Source organism: Anastrepha obliqua, chromosome 3, assembly GCF_027943255.1.
Source record: "Anastrepha obliqua isolate idAnaObli1 chromosome 3, idAnaObli1_1.0, whole genome shotgun sequence".
NCBI lineage: Eukaryota > Metazoa > Arthropoda > Insecta > Diptera > Tephritidae > Anastrepha > Anastrepha obliqua.
The window spans coordinates 113891838-113914196 of NC_072894.1; the positions used below are offsets into that span (position 1 = coordinate 113891838).

The 22359-nt window shown below is 38.7% G+C and overlaps 1 protein-coding gene across 1 annotated transcript in view; it reads left to right on the top strand.

The window, feature by feature from the left end:
* The window catches only part of LOC129243019 (uncharacterized), a 54608-nt gene extending 32851 nt beyond the window's left edge, over positions 1-21757 (top strand). Inside the window, exon 2 of the mRNA XM_054880045.1 lies at positions 19233-21757. Within this exon, the coding sequence (XP_054736020.1) occupies positions 19233-20629 (1397 nt within the window). The 3' untranslated portion in view covers positions 20630-21757. The remainder of the gene's footprint in view (positions 1-19232) is intronic.
* The last annotated feature ends 602 nt before the right edge of the window (positions 21758-22359 follow it).

A 22359-nucleotide genomic window follows, 5' to 3' on the forward strand; every position in this document is an offset into this window, starting at 1 on the left:
ATCCTTATAAATCCAAACCTCGACTTGATGCAAATTAAAAAAATACGTATTTTAAACAAAATTTCACACTTTTAAATCAGTATTTGCAGGAAATATTTTTTAACCAGCAGTTTTATAGCCCATTGCATTTTGGTAATAATAAACTGCAAGTTTTAATCGCACTGTTTTTTGAAACTTTTTTTGCTGACGGTCTGGTGCATTTTTTCCATTTAGGTTAGGTTGAGTTTGGCAGCCGCATCGCACATAGAGGCAGCGTTACGACTTAGACAACGAAATGGGTCCGTTGTGAGCCGCATGGGCTGGGCTACATTTTTTTCTCCATGTAACGAATGGTAATTTTTTTTATGTGAAAGCAATCACCCATCAACCATCACCGCCAACCCGATAAAATTGTCAAAAATCAACACCATTTTTGAGCTACTTGAAACTCACATTTTATTACACTAAAATTTAATTGGCTTAAACTCTGCGTACTCGAATGGTTTTCTTAAAATTCTGATTAAAAAGCGTGAAGTTTTGATGAAAATTTATAACTTTGTTTTCAATTTGCGCCAAGCTTGGAACCAAAATTTATTTGCATTTATAGGAGAATGAACTAAATTTTCATAAAAATAATTACTGAAATTAAACGAGAAACAAATAAGTTGTCAAAAATAATTTGTCAATTTCTCACATTTTTCACAGTGCTATAGTTTCTTGAAACAGTGTATTTATAGTTTTTACGAAGTACCATACAACTCATTTTACATTTTATTTTTGTTGTTATTTGCTTTCAATGTTTCACTTCTTCCTTTGTTGCTGACATACTTTTACAAGTTGTGAATGAAAATTAATTTCTGTTACGGCAATGCGGCGATAGGAAGTGCAGTAAAATGCGCTTTAGCGGAAATATGCAACTTAATATTCGTAGAAGAGCGAGTGACACAACAAAAGAATGCCTAAGTGCATATATACACACACACGTACACGCATACAAGTACATAAGGATTGAGTTCAAAGCGTAATGCTGCACTATGGAGCTGAGAAGCTTTCAAAAGTTGATCACTTGGATGTGTACAAGTAGAAGACATGGTTTGCATGTCAACAAAGTGAAAGTGACTCTTTGCTTTTGGTGAAAAAAATAATAATACAATAAAAAAATTTTCAATACTGTTATTTTGCCTTACAAAGTCGAAAATATTATTTTCGGCAATATTTTACCCTGAGGCCAGATTTCTTGGGAGGTTCGGTGCTGTATAGTAATTTTCGTATTGTAAATTGTCATATATTAGGGGTATCAATGCCGAGATTTCGGTATTGTTTATAATCAACAATCCCGAGATTTTCGGAATTTATAATTTCTTATGTATTAAAACTTCTTATGAAGTACATGAAATATAAATCAAAAAATACGCTTTTATGGCAAAAAAGTAACAGTGCAAATCACTTAGCGTTACAACAACTCTGTGATAGTAATCAGCTAGGTTTCTTGTGTTCAATATTCGTCTCTAATACGACTTAAATATTACCATTAGAGTTGTATCAGATAATACGAGTATTAAAATCACATGACTGAACGGTGATCTACTCAAGAAGAGTATACAGGGTACGTACGGTATTTAAGGACAACTTGAGAGTAAAATTAATTAGCTTGTATTTGGAATAAAATTTAATGAAACTTCACGAATTTTTCACACAACATTAACTTATTATATATCTATGTATCTTATATAGTTGCAATAACCTCCGCGATCCGGTTCCGAACGATTTCAAGACCGAATCAAATGCTCCTTATTCATATTGACCATAACGGTATTAATTGCAGCTCCCAGAGCAGAAATACTATTATGAAGATGGTTATTGGTTTCACGTTCAACTACGCCGCATACATAGTAATCCAGGGGATTAAGATCTGGGGAGCTAGGCGGCCATAAGTTCGTTGTTATTTAGTCATGGAAACTTTCAGCCATCCAATCTTGTGTCATCATCGCATTGTGTGAAGAAGCCGAGTCTTGGTGAAAAATGTATGTGCGGTCACTGCGTACACTATCAATTCAGGGTTTCACTACTGTCTCTAAAACCGCGATATATGCAGCAGAATTAGTTTGAAATCCTTTAGTAAAAAATGCAGCAGCATGACTTGTCCTATGTTACAAAGGACACCTAAACCCATAACAGGAACCTCTGTAGTATTGGAACACAGCCATCTGTCAATTTTGCAGCTAATTTTTTGGTCTTGATCAAAATTTTTTTCGTCAAGAAAAAACTCACGCCTTTCAAAGTGCTTAATTTCATTTAAAAGCCACTTTGATTAGATAAGTCGCGGCTCTCGTATTTGCTCGAACATAAACAGTCTTTTGCGCATATTGTAGGATGCATGCAGAAGATCTTCACGGACAATTCGACGGATAAGATGCTCAGAAACATTGAGCTCCCATTAAGTGCCCTCATTGATTTCGAACCGTCCTCGTCAATGCTCGCTTGCACTTATTGAATAAATTCTGGCGATCGAACAGTGTCAGATCGTTCCTCGTGTTGCTTGCGTTTTGCAAACGGTTCTTCTTTGCCGTTTAAGGGGGGCAGCTCCCGCAACGCTTCGAAATTTTCCATTTTTTTTTTTTTTTGCTTTAAAAATTCATTTACAATCTAAAGAACATCTTTGCGATATTCTAAGCTTAATAGAAAGTCTAACACGTCCTTATAAAGTCAGTGAAGTGCTGAGCGTCGAACGAAAGATGATTAAGAACGAAAACTTTAATCGCGTTTTTCTCGAAATACGTTTTTTCCGCGCTGTCGAATAAAACTCAAAAAGTAATCAAGATATTAACTTAAAGTTTTTATCTGGCTGATTTTTCAATTGATTACAAGGGGCTGTACAATCCACGGCGCGAATTAAAGGAGCCTCGTTTGAGCAGCTGTAGCGCCGACATTTTTTTATTTTTTTTATATTTAAAACAAATGTTTGTGTATTCATTTTAGTATAAATATTAATATTTAATTTGTTGTAAGATAATAAATACCCTCAGTTTTTCGCAAGAACTTATTGAAAAAGGTTGTCTACAGGAGCTGCTTCCACTTTACAGCGAACCTTTTGAACGAGCGGGTTTAAAAAATTTAGAGATTTGAAAATCGCTGTGATATCGGCGATAACTACATTCTCTTCATTTCTTGAGTTAAGTTGTAGTCCTTCATGTCTTATCAGAACGATAGCAAAAAGAAAAATAATTGATTCGGGACGTTATAGTCACATATATGCATGTCTTTAACTACTCTATACACCCTGCATAAAAAAAAAATTAAGTTCTGACTCTATAATTTCAAACGTCATAAATATATTATATTATATATTTCGTCCGGATACCACTGAATTATTCGGAAGAAATTTCTTCTTTAAAAATTCCGTTTATAACCCACTTTATTATTATTTTCTGCAGGAAACTTTCACTCCTTGATTTTTTATGTTTTTACAGCCACTTAAATTTGTCAAAAAATTCATTACTAAAATCTCACTTTGAGCAAATGCAAACTGCCCGAAATACCCGAAACATTTTGGTTAAATATCAGCTGGGTGAGCGCAAAAAAGTTGCAAAAGAGTAACAAAGTTGCAGGGTTGTAGTATTACAGTAAACATTGAGTAGCACGCACAGGCCCGTACTCCGCGACAAAGGTAGTATTATTGATTTACCTTTGTGTGGCCTGCACTGCCAGTCCCCTCGACATGACATATTAATTACCGATAAATGTCAAAGGATGTAATTTGATATCTTTGGTAGTCTAACTTCGTATAATTAATATTCATTTTTCAAGAATATGAGCCAAATTAATATTTTAGCTACACATTTATCTATTAGGCCAACTGTGTCTCTCTTCACAAGAAAAGCCATTTATCAACTACTCCTTTTACTCCAACTCGCCTACGTGGCCGTCTAATAATTCCAACCAGCGACAGCCTTTCACCATTTATCCCATGTGAAATTGTTTATCTCACATATAATTACAAATACAATACAATACTACATTGGCTGGCTAACCTTTGAATGCGTGCCAACACAAACGTCAACTGCCAGCGATTACTAATTGACTGCACGTGTATTAGCAAAATGATTACTCCCACCAGTAAATGTGCCAAGGAAAGAGGAAAGAATTGGAGCAGGAAAAGAGAAAATGAGATATCGAGTAGACTGGAGATAAGAAGGTGACAGCAGCATATCGAATGGAGCAGAAGCACATAAATCAACGAGAAGGTGATAAAATGTGACGCCGTCGGTAAAAATGCATACGAGGTGTGGCAATAAAGTTTCAGGAATTGATAAATAAAACACAAGCAAATTAAGTTGCGAATAAAATTTTATTGTTGACCTTCAGGAAAATCTTCCTCTAACTATACGCAATTACCGAAGGCTAGTTTTTCAAACATCTTCCGGTGGTGTATGTCATCTGTCTATGTGCAGAGATTAACTTAGTCAGAAACTTGCAGAATGAGCGAATTGCCAGTTTGAGCGACATTCAGGCAGCACTCAAGGCTTTGTCATCTTGTGAGTTTAAGTCCCCACTGATCCTTGAGTGTATCAGGAAACTGAATCTGTCAGGTGCGCATAATCGCATACGGCTAATTTTGGTCCTAGTACACAGCGGTTTATCTGGGAACGAAGTAGCGGACGCATTGGCAAGAGAGGCTGCGACCTCGTCATTAACAAGACCCGTGGGTGGGACAAGACACCATTCAGAAGAAGCTTAAGAGTAAAGAGCTACGCTCAGAAAGTTTAGCTGGCACCAAATTATGGGACTACGCCAGACGAAATCCTTACTTGGTGGTACAACCAAAAGAGGTTAAAAACTCTCATAACTATCCCCAAGAATAAACTGCGAATGCTCACAGACACCCTCACAGGTCATTGTAAATGAGGTAGTCATCTGCACATGATCGAGTTATGGTCCACTGACTCTTGTCGTTTCAGTGACCAATTCCAGAAGACTCCAATGGACCTTTTCCGCAACAGGGCGGAGAAGGTTGAGAAATCTCGGCCATTTGCAGCCAGAATAAAAGCACATACGCTCAGTTTTACCAAGTTCTATCTATAAGTTTAATAAGCGAGCTGATTCTATAAGAGGTAATGTAATGAGTAGAGAGCACAGAAGGCTATAAGGTCGAAGTTCAAACCTCTAATAGATCTAAATCAAATCTAACTTTACACTATGATTGCAAAGTTGATTCTGCACTCAGAAGTATGCCTGGCAATCGCTTCGAGTTGGCCTCTGTGTCGCCTCAATAAGTTCCCTTAAGATGCGGTCTCAACTATAGGAAGAAGAAAAATTCGCAGAGGGTGAAATCTAGGAGGCTTAGGGTGTGTGTGGCAACATTGTGGTGGCTTTTCTCACCAAATAGTGTTGGTCAATGAATGAGGAATAGGTCAGCGGGTTGCTGTGGTGAAAAATTTAGCCGTTCTCCGCGTGTACGGACTGTCAGCAAAAAATGCGTACCCGCAGTCACTCCAACACATAGAACCGTCAAATTGCTGTTGGTCCAGCAGCAACATATCCACGATGAATGATGCGGCAGATATACTATAAAAAACGAGCATCTAAGCAGAAAACGGTGAACTGAAGACAATAGAAGTAGTTCCGACTGGGACGTATCTCGCTTCCGTTAAACTCCATTTTCATCCATTGCTGGCTTTATTTATCGGTCTCGCTATTCAATTTCCAATATCCAGATTTTATATCGACTAAGCCACGCATCCAATCTACACTGCACGTAATAAATAAAATAAATAAATAATTGACGCGTACGCTTCTGTGAGGTTTGGCCGAGCTCCTCCCCCCGTCTTGCTATTGCTTCACAAATAGAAGAACTTACAGTTTTAAGACGCCTCCGACTGGCAAATGGTGTTTTTATGAGCAGCTGTTCGAAACACGAACAATAAATTCCCGTAGATAGATGTGCGCTAATTTCTGCAAAGAAAGTGTCCCTATTTACAGTCATGATTGGTTGGTTGGTTCATTCGTATGTGTTGCCCTAGCACATATAACAAGAAGCAGATTCAGTTCTGGGGCCGTTTTCCTGTCTGTCTTCTTTGGCGTTCCCGATTCCCAAGCTAAAATCAAATTCCCGGAACTAAATTGCCACACCTCGTACGTACAACAGGCAGATCAGGCGATGTCAGACAAAATATGTCACCCATTACGAAAATCTAGAGCAACAACGCGATTACTACCAGCCTGTTTCAAGGCAGACTAGCTGACTAAAACAGACAATTGAGCATAAGCAATGGAGGAGAAAAGGAGCCAAAAGAGGGCCCAGTGAAGGGTGAGAAATAGCAAAAAATGAATTAAGTACAAGCTTCGTAGGCTTAGCGTTGGCGCTTAATGTACATTTTTTGAACTGGTGTGCAAGAGGAGACGCGCAAAGGGCACTACTAAGTGAATAGTAGACGCTGGGGCGGCACGTTGGTCTGACGCGTGTACTTTTATTGCGCACACTCGACTGATTATGTTAATCGAGTCGAAATGTACGCATTACCAGGTGTATATCAGGCAATTTGTCGCTGCTAATGGCTGGTAGGCGGCGAGAACAATGCGACAGCGGCAGCAGTCAACCAATGAACCAAATGACAAAAAACGGAGGTTGTAAGGATGAAGAAAGGCATTAAATAAAAAGTAATAAAAGAGAAAAAAATGTGCAATGGAATGACAAGTAAAAAGTAATATAACAAAAATATCCAACGCTTTAGGCTGCTTGTAGAAAGTATGCAGGCATAATGAATTTAAATAAAATGGCGTAATAAATCTACATAAATTGAAGTAGACACTGAAGTTGCAAGCGGCGCACGAGTGAAGGGAAATTACTTTCACTTTTCTGACTAATTGCCACACATTAGGACGTTTAACAAGCAGTCAGAGGAGAATTTATCGCAATGCAGCCAGCCAGCCAGGCAGCCACATGAAATTGCATGCAACGGTAACTTTTACTTACGTACACCAACGATGAAGCTTTTAGTTCAAGTTGAATAAGCATTTAGATATAAATTTTACATACCGACAATTTTGGCCTATAACAAAACCGCAAATTTGTGTGCACAGAAGCCTAAATTTCTAACTTTCAACAAACCACAAACAGGGTTGACCAAATACAAATTTACGAAAAGAAAAATATATTAATAAGAGCATAAACTAATTTTTTTTCCCCCATAAATATTTTCGTTTAATTGTAAAGGGCAAACATTCAGATTATTTATGAATGTATTCTTGTCTTACGGTTTCATGTAAGTGACTGCTTCAGTTGGATTTGCGGTTTCGTATTTAGTTAAGTTGTGGTTTATTTGGGTAAGTTTTTAGGCAATTTGTCTTTTAATTTCTAACGCACTAGCACTTGTTTATGAATACACGCACACAGTTGCAAATTAACAATCCGCTCTTTTTTCAAGACGAGGAACAAATTTTCATTAAATTTCAGCTGAGCACTAACTCGGCAAATCTGGTGTAGATCGAATGAAAACAAAGCTAGGTGTCTCATCAATCTTCATCGATTTTCCCTGTGCCCATATCAGTCGTTTGGGTACAAGTTTCCCTCACTAATTCCTAATATGGGAAAATCAAGCAGTGCCCTTTGATAAGGCCAACTACTGTACTAATGGCACCCCTTTTAATCTTAATCAAGCTCAGGAACCGATCGGTCTCCCTCACAAACTAACTGTAACCCACTTTAGAACAAACTAGACGGCTCTGGCCTAGAACGTGTGAAAAGGAACCTCATCAATCTAGACCGACCTTCCATTAGTAAAGGAATTGATATTATTACTGGGCACTACCCAGTGGACTGGACACACAGACATTCCTGGAAATTGCACCGCAAATAAACTGGCACGGTCAGCCATCCTGCGAGCATACTTTTATCTCCAAGCAAGCTCTGCATCGGGTCGCTCTACATCGCATACCAACAGTAGATGGACAACGGAGCCGACTTGTGCGATAACTAGGCAGGTCTGGCGAATGTTTGGAAAGAAAACTAGGCACCTCATAACCGGTAAAAGTAAAAGTAAACTCTTACTTCTGCAGATCTCTAGTAGTCTTAGAATCTGCAGATATCTGGAATATTTCACTGTTTGTTAGAGACATAAAGTGGTTTCATCCCAAACAAGTAATATCCCAATGAGCCTCCACTCCTAAGTGGGCCTCTCTGTATTCCTATAGGAACCGGCTTTTTCCATAACCTAACCTAACCTAACCTAACCTCACAGCTGAGCATTTGCGGCTTTGATAAGCAACTCTTCGAGTGAAGTCGAACGTCACTAAAAGCACCTCAAGTCCGACGGTTCATCTTACAGGGAGACTGTTTAGTAATTGCATCTAGAGGTCGGTCGTCGTGAGCAATAAGCTCAATCGTCAGTTACATTCGTCAGCTGTTCTTCTTGCTGCATTTTATTAATACGGCAGTTGCTCTTGGTGCCGCGTTCGTCTCTCATCATTTCTTTGTCTCCAGTCAACGTTGCGAAGTTCCACGATGATTCGTATTGCAAACGCTTGTATCACCCTCCACTTTTCATCCGACTCAAGCATTTGTGGGACTAAATTATTGGGCGTCGGAAACACACCCGTTTTGCTTGCTAGGTCATCGCGTTCCTTAGCGAACTTTCGACCCATTTCTTTCTTTTTCCTTGGTTGGTTTCGTTAATCTATTTGATTTCTGGCAAGGTAGGTGATTAGCCTGCCACTACTAGTCCTAAGTGGTGGAAATGCCCACCTGTCGCTGTTTAAGAACAATGTCTTCTTTACTGCTTGAAGCGCCATCTGGCAGAAGGATCGCACAGATGGTTGAGGACTTCGCTAAATTTAGTGTGTCTGCGCTATTACCGCGCTTGCCCGTTTCCTCTTGCTGGCAATGTGTAACTGTTTGTTTTTGCTACCGTTTCTTGACGCTACCAATAAGTCTGTGTGTCCACCTCCCTTGTGTCGCTAAGTCCCACCGATGGTGCCACTCATCCATGCTCTCCTGTCTTTCTTCTTTGCGCTCTTCAATCGTAAGCCGTCTATTTAGACTCTTGGCTTTGTTTTATATTCTGCCCCAGTTCGGCTTTGAACCACCTTGTATGAAATTTGTATGTATTGTGTATGAAAATTTTAGGTGTATGCAACTTCCATTTGTGCAATCGTCGCAAAATTCCATTACCAGTTTTCTCCAGTAGTACAAACACGCACATACATACCCGCATTTGCGCTCACAAATATAGCACTTACAATGGTATGCGTGAATTGGTTGTTCCAATTTCGACATAACCTCAATTTGTGCTAATCCTTTTCGGAAAAACCTTATGATTACAGTGCAACTGACCTCATAGTCACATATGCAAGTGTATGTGTGACTGGCGTAAATGCAAATATCTTTACAAATTGCCAATGCGTGTATGTGTGCGTGTAACAGATACTTTATCTATGTATATGTATGAATGCATGAATTCTTGTTTTGTGCGCCACTGCTATTTGGAGCAAGTTCAAATCCCTCAGCTTATTAATTTCCATAACAAAAAGTCATAAAATATTCATGCTTTAAAATAAACATAAATTACTAGCCAACAATTTGTAAGTCCATTCTTATTTATCGGTCGCAGCTCAAGCGTAAAGCGGACGAACAATATACGGCTTGGTATTCATATTGCAAATATAATAGAGACAAAGAGGCAGCCTAAATGGCAGGACAACTGGTGCAATTTGTAAGTTTCGCTATATGTATTTGTATATACACGTGTGTGTGTGTGTGTACTCAAGAGGTGGCTTAAACAATTTGCAAAACTATGCATTTGACAAGCACAAATGGAGCGTAAATAGCTGTGAGTCACTCACACACATACACAGCCATAAAGTATATTGCAAATAACGAACTAACTGCCTGCCATCCCAAAGGGATAAATGGAAAGTGGGTCATTAAATACAAAAAAAAAAATTAACTAGTGAAAACTCAAAGTCATTATACAAGGAAAGCCGCTGAAATGGAGCGGCATGAAAGTGTTGTCAAATGGAATAAGCGATCACAAGAAATTTTAAAGACATGCGAAGAGCTTAAGAGAGGAAAAGGAAATAATAAGAGCCACCTATGAAAATGGCGCGCTAAGTAAAAAATCTTTAATTAATTTGCTTTTCAATAAATAATAAATAACTCACCTCCTGTTTGTCGCATGCGTCTTGCCATTTTAAGCTGACTCTGAGCGGCAGATGGTTTTTATGAGAAGTTTTTAAGGAAGTAGGGGTAGTAAGAATTTTCAAAACTATTGATTTTTTTTACATTTTCTTAAAGCACAATATCTTGAAAGTATTGTGTGAAAATTTGAAGTAAATCCGACAAATTCTTTTCGAGTTATTCAACAATTAATAAAGGGGCTCGGGCGCTCCGAAGCTCAATGGCAAAACTTTAAATGCGTTTTTCTTAAAACTATGTTTTTTGAACGGGTGATCACTGTAACTTAAAAACCGTTTGGAAGATTTCAATAAAATTTGTATTGCCTTTGAAAAACGTAAAAAACTCGTACCTGATCAAAGGATTTTATTTTTTCAAAAATTTAGATTCTTTTTTACCAATTAATTGCCGGTTTTTTTCTCGAAAATGTGAAAAATATTTCCTGAGGCCGCCATACTGTTAATTTTGAAAACAAAAGCTTCGATCAAGCACAAAATTATCTATTAATAAAACTTGTTTTTCTTGTCCTATTGATTTTAGATGAATCTTCAAGGACTTGTGATGATCACCACAAGGGACTTCTGGAGAAACGGGTTCCACACAAACAGCGATAACTTTTACAATAATTTTTTTTTTGTTGAGGGACGATCGCTATTAGAAAAAACGGTTTATATCATTTTGATATATCATGCACGGAGGTTCGAACATACGCATTCCCGAATGGTAATCATGCTCCAACCAATTCGGCTACGGCGGCCAAGTCCTTTAGCTAACTGAACATGAAACTGTTGTGTTATAAATAGAGCTCCAGATAGTCGAGTATGGGGTAGTGAGAGTAGCTCGATACTCGCTTGAAACTCGTTCATTGCTCAACTGCTCAAAAATGTTTTAATTTTTCTCCTACTAGGATGGGCTCTGAGGCCAACTTGTTTGGTTCGGAGACCGTTCTGCCACTCCTTTCTGCAGCCATCAAACCCACAATTAGCAAACGGGTTACTTTAACCCACCAGCAAGCCTGGCAAACTAAGAGAGGCTGCAGATGGACAAAACTGATGCTACCTGTCATGTTCGACCGACTGTCGCAGATCCTCCTGTCATTAAGCAGAAAGGACCGTAGGAAGCTGGTTGGACTTATGACGGGCCAATTTCTAACGGAGCAGCTCATGGGAAAGGTAGGCATCTCCGACAGTGCACTCTGTTCAGCATGTGGAGAGGAGGATGAGAGGGCAGACCACTTTCTGTGCGTGTGCCCGATCTTAGCTCGAATCAGGTTTGAGGTATTTGGCACTGATGTGTTAAGAAGCGACCACCTTGGCTCCTTGGCACCACAAGATCTACTCAGATTTCTTCGGAGGTTGGGTAAATTTAAAGAAAATTAAAAAGGGAACCCCAGTGCAGTTCAATGGGCGTCTCGTTGTCTGAGTGCTGTACTTGTTACGCCGCAGGCATTAAAAGATCTATAGCTTTGTCTCATCCCCCATTTCCTACTGACCACTACTAGCCATCAACAAATTGCCTCTTAAGCAAACCATCATAGCCTGCAATTCCCCACAATTACAAGACAAATCTATTTAGTTATGCATTTTAAATCATTTAGAATTATTACGCGTCAACAAACCCGAACCTAACTGGCGCCAATTGGACACACCAAGTGAAGCCAAGTCCTTCTCCACCAGATCTTTCCAACGCAAAGGAGGTCTTCCTCTTCCTCTGCTACCACCAGCTGGTACCGCATGAAATACTTTCAGACCCTGAGCGTTTGTATTCATTCGGACGACATGACCAAGCCAGCATAGCCGCTAGATCTTTATTCGCTGCGCTATGTCTATGTCGTCGTAAAGCTTATACAGCTCATCGCCTGCGATATTCGCCGTTGCCACCTACCTTTTGTCTTTTGGTGACCCTTTCTATTGTTTTTTAGGAGTAGCACCCGCCGGTTTTCCCAATTCGAATGTTACTCCCTTTGCCCACTCTAGCTATTTGGCCTAGTCTTCGGTTAGCTGGTCTAATGCTACCTCTCCTAATCTAAATAAAACCCTATTAGCCGCCTTTTTCTCATAATTGGTATGCTTAGAAGTAGAGTGCATTCGCTCAATACTGAAATGTATTCAAGCGACCACACTACCATCCATTGTTAGGTCTGATTAGTGATTCCACTAAGCCTCCACACCACGGCAAGGTGTCTGCCTTCCTTCCTTGAGAGTGATAAAATAAAGTTCGTTGTTTTTGTATTGTAAGTTCGTGGGATGATATTGGCAATCTTGGGGGAAGTCGAGGTTTCCCATATCGACTGTACTTCCAAAGTTGATTCCTCGTCTAGTTCCGTCTTCAAAACAGAGAGAGAGGGATTTATACGTTGCTATTGAAGTTTTTCAAATTAGAGCTCAAAATCAATGGAATTTAGTATATGTGGTTGTAGTAGATAGGGTAAGTCAAGAGCACGGTTAATAGGCTAAAAAAAAACATTGATATAATCAGAGACACGCAATTTTGAATTTTTATTCAGCTTTTAATTTCTTTATATTTATGTCTAAGAGCAATAAGTATTGACCTAATGATATACATATGGGCGTAGGAGTTTTTTAAGTCACTGGTGAGCTTTGGAACCGTCGACCTCCAACATCTTTTCTGGAAAATATTTTCATTAAAAGACGCTGCATTTGTTCAAGCAAGAAATTAGGTTTAAGTAGCTGACGAGAGATGACTAAGTAAGGAGGGCATGCGCTTTGTTTAAGGATCTACAGATTAACACATTTATGGATTTCGCTTACAACAACTAATATTAATTGTATGTATGTATGTACCGTTCAAAATGATATACATATTGGTAAGAAAATTGACGATTTGCGCCTAGGTGCAATAGCTCATATTCCCTCCAGTAATTAGGGGCGTTTCTACATAATTGCTTTCATCTTGCTTGGCACAAGGTGGGCTACTCCATCTCAATTTTCAATACAACCAACTAGGACCGAACGACGTAACTCTCTACACTCACTCCATACACCATAGACATTCGACGATTTGTAAATGTCATTACTAAGTGCAACCACGCCACTCATACTCCTAGAAGTTACTGAAGGCGCCACAGCGCACATGCCACTAACAGCGCACACAATGTCGATGGCATTAGGGTTTATAACGCATACAAGCGAAGAGGAGAGGACTACTTAAGCAGCGAAATGGACGCCAATAAAACATGCTTGAGTGCCACTACGTATAAAGAAATTAAAACCTGCGTGCGAGTTAATGTGGCATCATTTTTTCCGTCATACCCTAGGGAGGCGCGAAACATTCCAGCTGATGCTACTGTACACGAGGTTTATGTGAATGTTTGGATAAGTAGGATATGCGCACTTGCCTGCAGCTGGTGATATCACTACAACCCAGATAGTAGCCTAGCCAGCGAAGGGAATTTGATGTTTGAGGCAAAAGCAACCACTGCTATTAATCAGGTTCCACGTCAGTGCTGCTGGCTATCAATATGGCAACAAATACATACTTACTTATTTACCCTACACTGCCTTTAATAACTACAACATTAGAGTAAATGATAAGTTTTTGCAACTTAATTGGTTCTATTTAATTTTAATAAATTGTTTATAAAAATATTATTTGTTCTCCTACAAAAACCATGAAAATTTAAGTTTCAAATTTTGTGAATTTTTTTTTTTTTTGATTTCATCAAAATATCCAACTTTTTCATCAGAATTTTGGCAAAAATTTCGAGTGTGCAGTTTTATAGCCCATTCAATTTTAAAGTGAAAACGTGAAGTACCAACAAAGTATTTTTTCCACCAACTGGTGTATTTGAAAAACTGCCAGATGGGTTTCAGAGAGTCAAATAGGGTGTCCAATGTACGAGTACTTAAGATGATATTGAAAAGTAATATTAGGGGAAATGAAAAGTTCTGAGTTTAACGAAAAGCCATAACTCACGATGCCTACATTTCAAAAGGTTATACTGAGCGGTACTACGTTCAAAAAGACGTTCTTTAACAATTTTCTATTTTGTTTGAAGTGGCTCTAAAATTGCATTGATTTTTGACAATTTATTTGTTGACGCTGTTGGGTGATTTCTTTCATACAAGAAAATTATCGGATATTCGTTACATGGCGAAAATGCACAAAGCTGTCAGCAAAAAAATTAAAAAAAATACCAGTCTAACGGTTAGACGCGATAGAAGTGAAACCTTCCGTAAAACAAACGGAGAGAGAATAAGACGACAGCAGCATTAGGAGCGGGATAATTATAGGTTCATTATAATATTGCTATAAAGTTCATATTTTATTTTCTTCATTTTATTATTATGATACGAATGGCTTATGATAGCTAAAATACGATACAAATGCTTTGGTTTCGATGTTGTCAACATATCTTTGAAATACCGCGTCAATTGTTGTTTTTGATCGTGTTGTCGATTCAGTGCGATTATTACACATTTTTAAACTGAATGTTGTATTGAGAAAGTCAATTAAAGGAACCGCTGTGTCCAATGCAAAATTGACTTTAAAATCGCCACTTAAAATCATTGGAACTTTATCGTAATCTTTTCTAAATATCCGCGATACTTCTGGTGTATACTTTATTAAAATTTCGTGAATTGCGGTAAATATTTAAAAATTAAAATATTTACGAATATAAAAATACGGACGCAAAACAGCACACGCGGTTGCTATTATGAGCGTCGTAACGCGTATATTACACAGACGTACTAACATACACACAAACATTCGTAGGACGCTTGGTCTAAGCAAGTATTAGGTAGTGTAGTATAGGTATACATAATGCCTTCTCGCTCACCGTGGCTCCGTAATACGCAGGCGCGCACACATCCGTACTAGCACACATACAAACATACATACGTATGACGCTTGAACTAAACACCAAAGCAAGTAATAGGCAGTGTAGTATATATACTACAATACTCACTATACTAGCGTGGCTCAGCAGTACGCAGGCACACACATACATATACGTATATCAACATATAACGCTTCGTAGTGTCGCTTTTTCGTTTCAAAGAGTCTCAAACCACTCCCAACGATTCTAAAGAAGTTTTCACTTCAAAAAAAATCAACATGATTTTTGACACACTTGAAACTTAAACTTTTCATTTCCTTATTCGCTCCGCTCGGGAGCATAAGGCCTCGACAAGACTCTTGTACCGTACACGGTTCTGGGCCGTTGTTTTTGCGCCGTGGCAGTTGATGTCGGCATCTGCTAGTTCGTGCAACATCGACCTTCGCCAAGTCTTCTTTGGCTGCGATCTCTGTTCCCTTGCGGGTTCGAGTCCACTGCCATTTTCGTGATGCAATCTGATGGTTTTCTAAGCGTGTGACCTATCCATCGCCACTTTCTGCGTATGATTTGCCAAATGATGGGCTCCTCTTTCAATGATTTCCACGGCGCGTCGTTGCCGATGTGCTCCGCCAGAATATTCTTCAGATGATGCGAAGGGATTTGTTGAAGACAGATTGTAACTTCTGTGTGATAGTTTTAGAGGCTAGCCATATTTCACTTCCGTACAAAAATACTGACTTCACACATGAGCTGAATATTCGCAGTTTAAAGCTCCTGGAAATTTGCGCCCTAGCCCATACTGCATGCATTCGCCTGAACGCCACTCTTGCTTTGTTTAGCCTGCAGTTGACACCTTCATCTGCTCCGGCATTTGACGTGATAGTGCAGCCATTATGTGACTTGCTTTATTGTGGTTGACTCTCATAGCCTTCGTCTTGGCGATGTTGACCTCCACTCTGGCAGTACGTGCCAGAGTGACTAGTCTGTCCGCCTTCGCTTGCATATCAGTGAGTTTGTGAGAGAGGAGTCAGGTGCCAACGGCGAAGTTCAGGTCCTCAAGAAGTCTAGCGAAACTCCATACGCTACCTCTTTCGTGCAGAGCCAATTGGCTCATGACGGCGTCTATGTCGATGGTGATGAGAAGGGGTGATTGGGGACAACCTTACTCACTTATTTCGCTGTTTTGAAGCATTATCAGTTCGTAGTTCTCATAAAGTACTATGATGAGGCGGATTATCTTGGCAAGAACTCCATTTCTACTCAACGCCAACAAGAAAGGAGATTACCGTAACCAACACAAGACAAAGCTTATACTTTATTAGACCAAAATTATGTGGGCTATAAAACTGCATAAGCAACTTTTTTCTAAAAATTCGGGTTAAAAATTGTGAAATTATTAAGAAAATTTCTTGATTTTTTTTAATTTGCACAAAGTTTAGAGCTTGGATTTACATGACTTTTGTGGTACAGTGAATAATATTTTCAAAAAAAATTATTAAAATTAAATGAGAAATAAATAAATTGTGTACGCAGTGGATGTAAACACTGTACACAAATACATATATGCCTGTTTCCTAAGCATGCATTGGGAAGCCGCAATACCTCGAACTGCACACAGCCCACTCTTAGCTGCGCTGAATAACAGGGCTATCGCAGCGGCGACGACAATTGATGTCACTGCTCATTTATCGCTCTACACACATACATACATATGCATATCAGGCGTTAGAGGCATGGCATGCACAGCTAATGCGTATGTGTTTTCGTTGCTATCTGTGCACAGGCATGTAAGTGAAAGGTAGCGAGTCCAATCTATCTCGCATACTAGAAAGCGCCTACTCGACAAGTCAAATTTGTCACATTTCACCTGCCATCGTTGCCGCAAGTGTTTCTCGTTTGAGACGACCCTTCAATAGCCAGCAATAAGTAGCCAGTCAGCCAACCAGTAGTCAAATGTTGTTGAGGGCATACGAAGATGCGGCTATTCATACCACACGAACTTTCCCACAATACCCACTTGCAAGAAAATTGACGTACAGTGTGTGTGTGCTGCAGCGCTAAGCGCCTCTAAGTATGCAACAGCAGCGGAAGTATGTGCCTGCGTATGTGTTAGTAGGCGTTGCACGCATAAGTGTACAATTGCTACTGTCAAGTAATATTTAGTCATTGCCTGCGCAGTGGCATAGATGCAACAATAGTAGCAAAAAGAGTAACAACAAAACACATACAGCAACAATGTGACTGATTGCTGACCAGCGCCTACGGTTGCATGTGTGTCCAGTCAAGCATTTACTGATTCATACATTCACGCAAAAGTCACAATGTGGCCTATTTAGGGTGATGATATGCAGCCCCAGTGCCCTCATCAACATATGTATTTAGGTACCTCACAAACATGCATGGTGAACATTTGCATGTGTGTGCTCGTATGTGTGAATGCATATCATTGTCCCGCACTCCATGATGTAGTGTCATTAGAATTCACAGGAATACTCATTACCATTTCATGCCAGTCTCGGTGGGCTTAACTTCGCTTCGGCGCTCTTGCTGTTGTTGTTATATACTTTCGCCTTTGTTGCCGCTGCTGACGCTGAATTATTGCCTTATTTCATTGTTGTTAGTTTGTGTTCTTGTGCCTATTGCCTACAATTGGGTTGCTACTAGCATTAGAGTCATTTGCCAGCCCTTTTGGTATTCCTCCGATGGTTGGTGTGCTAAATCTTATTATCGCTTGCATTTATAACTGTAGTATGCGTCAGTTTCCGTACACATATACGTCTAGGTACATACAGAAACACAATTTTTCAATTGATTTTTCGTCAGTTGCCACAAGCCCTAAAAGCACTGATTAGTATTGAAATTAAATTTCTGCCATGAAAAAATGTAAGCAGCAGTGCTGCCAGATTATTATTGATAAGAAATTTAAAGCACCCTATGAGCGCAGATCGGAAATATGTTAAGTTAAATTAAGGAAGTTAAGTTAAATTAAGTTAAATTAAGGAAGTTAAGTTAAGTTAAGTTAAGTTAAGTTAAGTTAAGTTAAGTTAAGTTAAGTTAAGTTAAGTTAAGTTAAGTTAAGTTAAGTTAAGTTAAGTTAAGTTAAGTTAAGTTAAGTTAAGTTAAGTTAAGTTAAGTTAAGTTAAGTTAAGTTAAGTTAAGTTAAGTTAAGTTAAGTTAAGTTAAGTTAAGTTAAGTTAAGTTAAGTTAAGTTAAGTTAAGTTAAGTTAAGTTAAGTTAAGTTAAGTTAAGTTAAGTTAAGTTAAGTTAAGTTAAGTTAAGTTAAGTTAAGTTAAGTTAAGTTAAGTTAAGTTAAGTTAAGTTAAGTTAAGTTAAGTTAAGTTAAGTTAAGTTAAGTTAAGTTAAGTTAAGTTAAGTTAAGTTAATTTAAGTTAAGTTAAGTTAAGTTAAGTTAAGTTAAGTTAAGTTAAGTTAAGTTAAGTTAAGTTAAGTTAAGTTAAGTTAAGTTAAGTTAAGTTAAGTTAAGTTAAGTTAAGTTAAGTTAAGTTAAGTTAAGTTAATTTAAGTTAAGTTAAGTTAAGTTAAGTTAAGTTAAGTTAAGTTAAGTTAAGTTAGGTTAAGTTATTTATTTTTGGTTTTTTTTATTTTATTTATTTATTTCTTAATTTTTTTTAGTATTATGTATTCGCTTCAAGTAATTTAAGTAATTAATTTAATTTATGAATTTAATTCAATTTCATAACACAAGTAAATGTCTATAACCAGTACTGTGCTACATAACTATAGTACAGGGCCTTATTGGCAAGTTTCAAATACATAAGATTTAATTTGGAATGTGAAAATACAGCTCATTTTGCTACAAAAACCATACAAATTTAAGTCTAAAACTTTGTTCAAATTTAAAAAAAATTCAAGAAAATTTCGTCAAAATGGAACACTTTTTATTAACAATTTTTAGGAAAATTCTCGAGTAGGCAGTTTTATAGCCCATAAATATTTCGATATAATAATGCTTTTGGGTATCCTTTTTTTCTATATGAAAATTGTCGAGCATTTGTTATATGCAAAAAGCACGCAAAATGGCCAACAAAAAGTAACGCGATTTTTAAGCCAAGCATAAAATTTTGTTTAAATTAAATGACTAGATAATGATTGATTTTTTTGATAAATGGGAAATGATTAAATTAATTTAAATAAATTTTAAAACTTGTTTTCCCTTGTCATTGCTATATAACGCAGTGTACACTCGCAAGAAGCCAACACAATAAATTTCACTTTACTTTCTCTTTTTAACTAAAACTTCTCTCTTTCACTCTCTTCTTACAGCGGACACTCTGCCACATCTCTGCTACAACGTGAAATGTCCGCCCATGTCCGAAATGACCTGTCCGCCGGACAGCAGCGTACGCGAAATTCTCAACACAATTGAAGTGCAGCAAATGACCGCAGCGCCCGATACCGTCGACGAAACGCAATTCAATATCACTGAAATTGATGAAGAAATCTTTGCCGAATGTTGTCTAGCAAAGAAGTGCCTCTGCAAAACTTGCTACATACCCGACTGTCATGGCGAGGATGAAGTAGTCGTGGAGCTGTTGCCCGAATCGATGAACAAACCCGGCCATTGTTGTGGTGAATATGAATGTCAACGCAAACCGAATTGCACAGCAGGAGGCGATAGTCAGCAATATTGGCTGAAAGGTTGTCAGCGCTGCCACTGCTTCTCGGGCAAACCCATGTGCATACAAATCTGCGATGAGGCTGTCAACAAAACCAAAGCAATTTGCAAACCAGAAAAGTTGAACGTCTTCTTTGAGCATGGCGAAAGCTGGCGTGTGGGCTGCTATGAGTGTGAATGTGTCGATGGCGTTGAAAAGTGTGTGCTACCCTTCTGCAGTAACATCAATTGTCCGCGAGAGCGACAGGTGACGCTTAAGGATGGCTGTTGCCCCATTTGTTGGCCCGACTGTGCGCCCATGCCCAACGAGTTGATTAGCGCTAGGAATGGGAATGATAAGTACGGCAGTGGGCCACGTCGTTACGATGATGATATAACAGAGGAGCTAGACGATAATAATACACCGCATAACACAGACTATAGTGCAGAGAATGAGATTGACACATTGCCGGATATACCATTCGGGGAGGAGGACGAACAGCAGCAGGAGGAAACTGAGAAGCAGTTGAGTGGTGCTAACAGCACAGCTGAAGCGCAGACAACTACGAAAGCAGCGGATGGCAACACAACCACCGACAGCAGCATTAGCGCTTCAATCTCTACAACCACCACCACCACCACTACTACCATAACCACATCCACATCCACCGCCAGCCCAGCAGGCCACACAACTGCTAGCTTAGCGCTTGCCGAGTACTTGCCTATATCGCCCAGCACCGCAGCCCCAAAGGCAATCGATGCGCTGGCCAGTGAGCCTGCTATTGTCACCGCTTGCCCGCCTGTTGCGGCCTCACGTCACGATGCACCCGCCACTTTCCAGCTATACCCCGAAGATGTCATGCCAGAAGTTCAAGTCATAACGGAGTCATGTAAGCACTGGATGATCTACATTGTCATCGGTATTTTGGTTGCTCTCATTGCGGTACTGATAGCTTGGATTATCCAGTTGCGTTTGAAACAACGCTCCTATCGGCCAGTCTCGCATACCGATGATAATTTCAATAAGATGTCCTGTAATATTAAGGCAACAAATGCGTATGTTTAAGAGATGAGCTTTGCAGTAAGAAGGAAGTGCACATGCATAGGTATCTGTGTATGTGTGTCTGTGTGTACGTGTTAGAAAGAAAGAAAGAAAGAAAGACGGTTTGAGCAGATATTTTTCCTACGAGGATTCGACGAAAGTATAGTGTTTGTATAATAAAAGGAAGATGAAGGTACCTACATGAAAAACAAAAGCAACAAAAAGAAAGTACGGAAAAGAAAGTAAGAAAAGCTAAGGCTTTGATCCAAAATATTAACAGTTGATAATTGTATAGTTGAATAACTAAGCTTTACGTTCTTAAAACAGGTGTTAAAATATATCGCTTTCTTGCCAAATCGAATTAAAAGGTAGCTTGAGCAAATTTTTCGAGGAACAGCTGAAGAAAAATGGACTAATGCGGGCAACAAATGATTCATTTACACATTTTTAGAGGCCTTGAATTGCAAAGCTTTTAAATTTCCATTTTAAAAGAACCATCTTAATATGAGCTGAACAGCTCTACAGTTGCTTGTAATTTAGCTTAACTCAGTTACGGCCTGGATACCTTCGATCCTACTCGAGCTTGACATAAAGCTGATCTTAGAAACCGAACTATCGCAAAGCATCCGGTGGGGCTTCGATACCGCATTTTATTTGAAAGTTTAGGGATTATTATAAATTTGCGCAGCCATTCATTTACGAGAACATCTGAGGGGTACTCAAAGGTGTAGCTTTTTTGAGGGTTCGAAAATGAGTATAGTTGCTTAGCTATTATTTGCCGACAAATTCTAGATTTGGTGCTCTGGATTTTTGATTGCTTCATATTTATGCAGCCTTCATTTGACACATCTTAACTTTATCCGTTTTACTCAGAAACTCAATTGGCGAGATAATCATTCAAGTACAGACAAATCATAACAACGGATCAAAATCACGTAAGCGGTTATCAAGAAGAATAATTCATACGCCTATAGAGCGCAAAGTGTCCATACAGGATCCATATGGGTCTATCTTAACTAATAAAGGAAATTTCGAAATTTCGTGGAACAAGCGGCATTTTCATTTGCAACAAATGCGTGTACCAGAACATCGAGGACAAATTAAATAAGTTTCTGTAGTTGTTTAAGAACGATTTTCCCCACGCCAGACGTATCTGTTAGACTACCTTTGCTCCACCTAATGCTAAATAATTCCTATTCTTTCTCAAAATAGAAGACAAAGGTGACATATTACGAACCTTTGGAGTAAAACCAATAATCAGTCTCATCGCATTCGTAGTAAACTTTCGATTCTACAATCAGCTGGACCTCATGGTTTACCATTCACTTTTGTTGAACGCCAGGAACACTGAACTAAATATTTTGTGTAGCATTTTTAAGGGCATTTTAAGCTTCAACAGCACATAAGACGATACCAACCGAACTTCCTAAAAACAAATTTTAAGGAAATTATTTGAATCCCTAAGGTTAGCTTACTGAATCAAGCAAACTAATATCTCTTATATAATACTTCTCTGCCACTAGCCTACACCCAATATTTTATTACTTACCCCAAATATTCTACCCATTATTATTACATAGTTCATATACTCGCTCCCAGTTACGTTTCCATCGAAGTCAGAGATTAACCCATGTCAGCCAAGCGTTTGATATGTCTGATATGAAGTTTGTGGATATGAGGCAGACTATTCCAAAAATAGTGCATAATGCGTTCCGTAAATTATTTAAAAATCAGGTGACGCCTGCGTGATATAA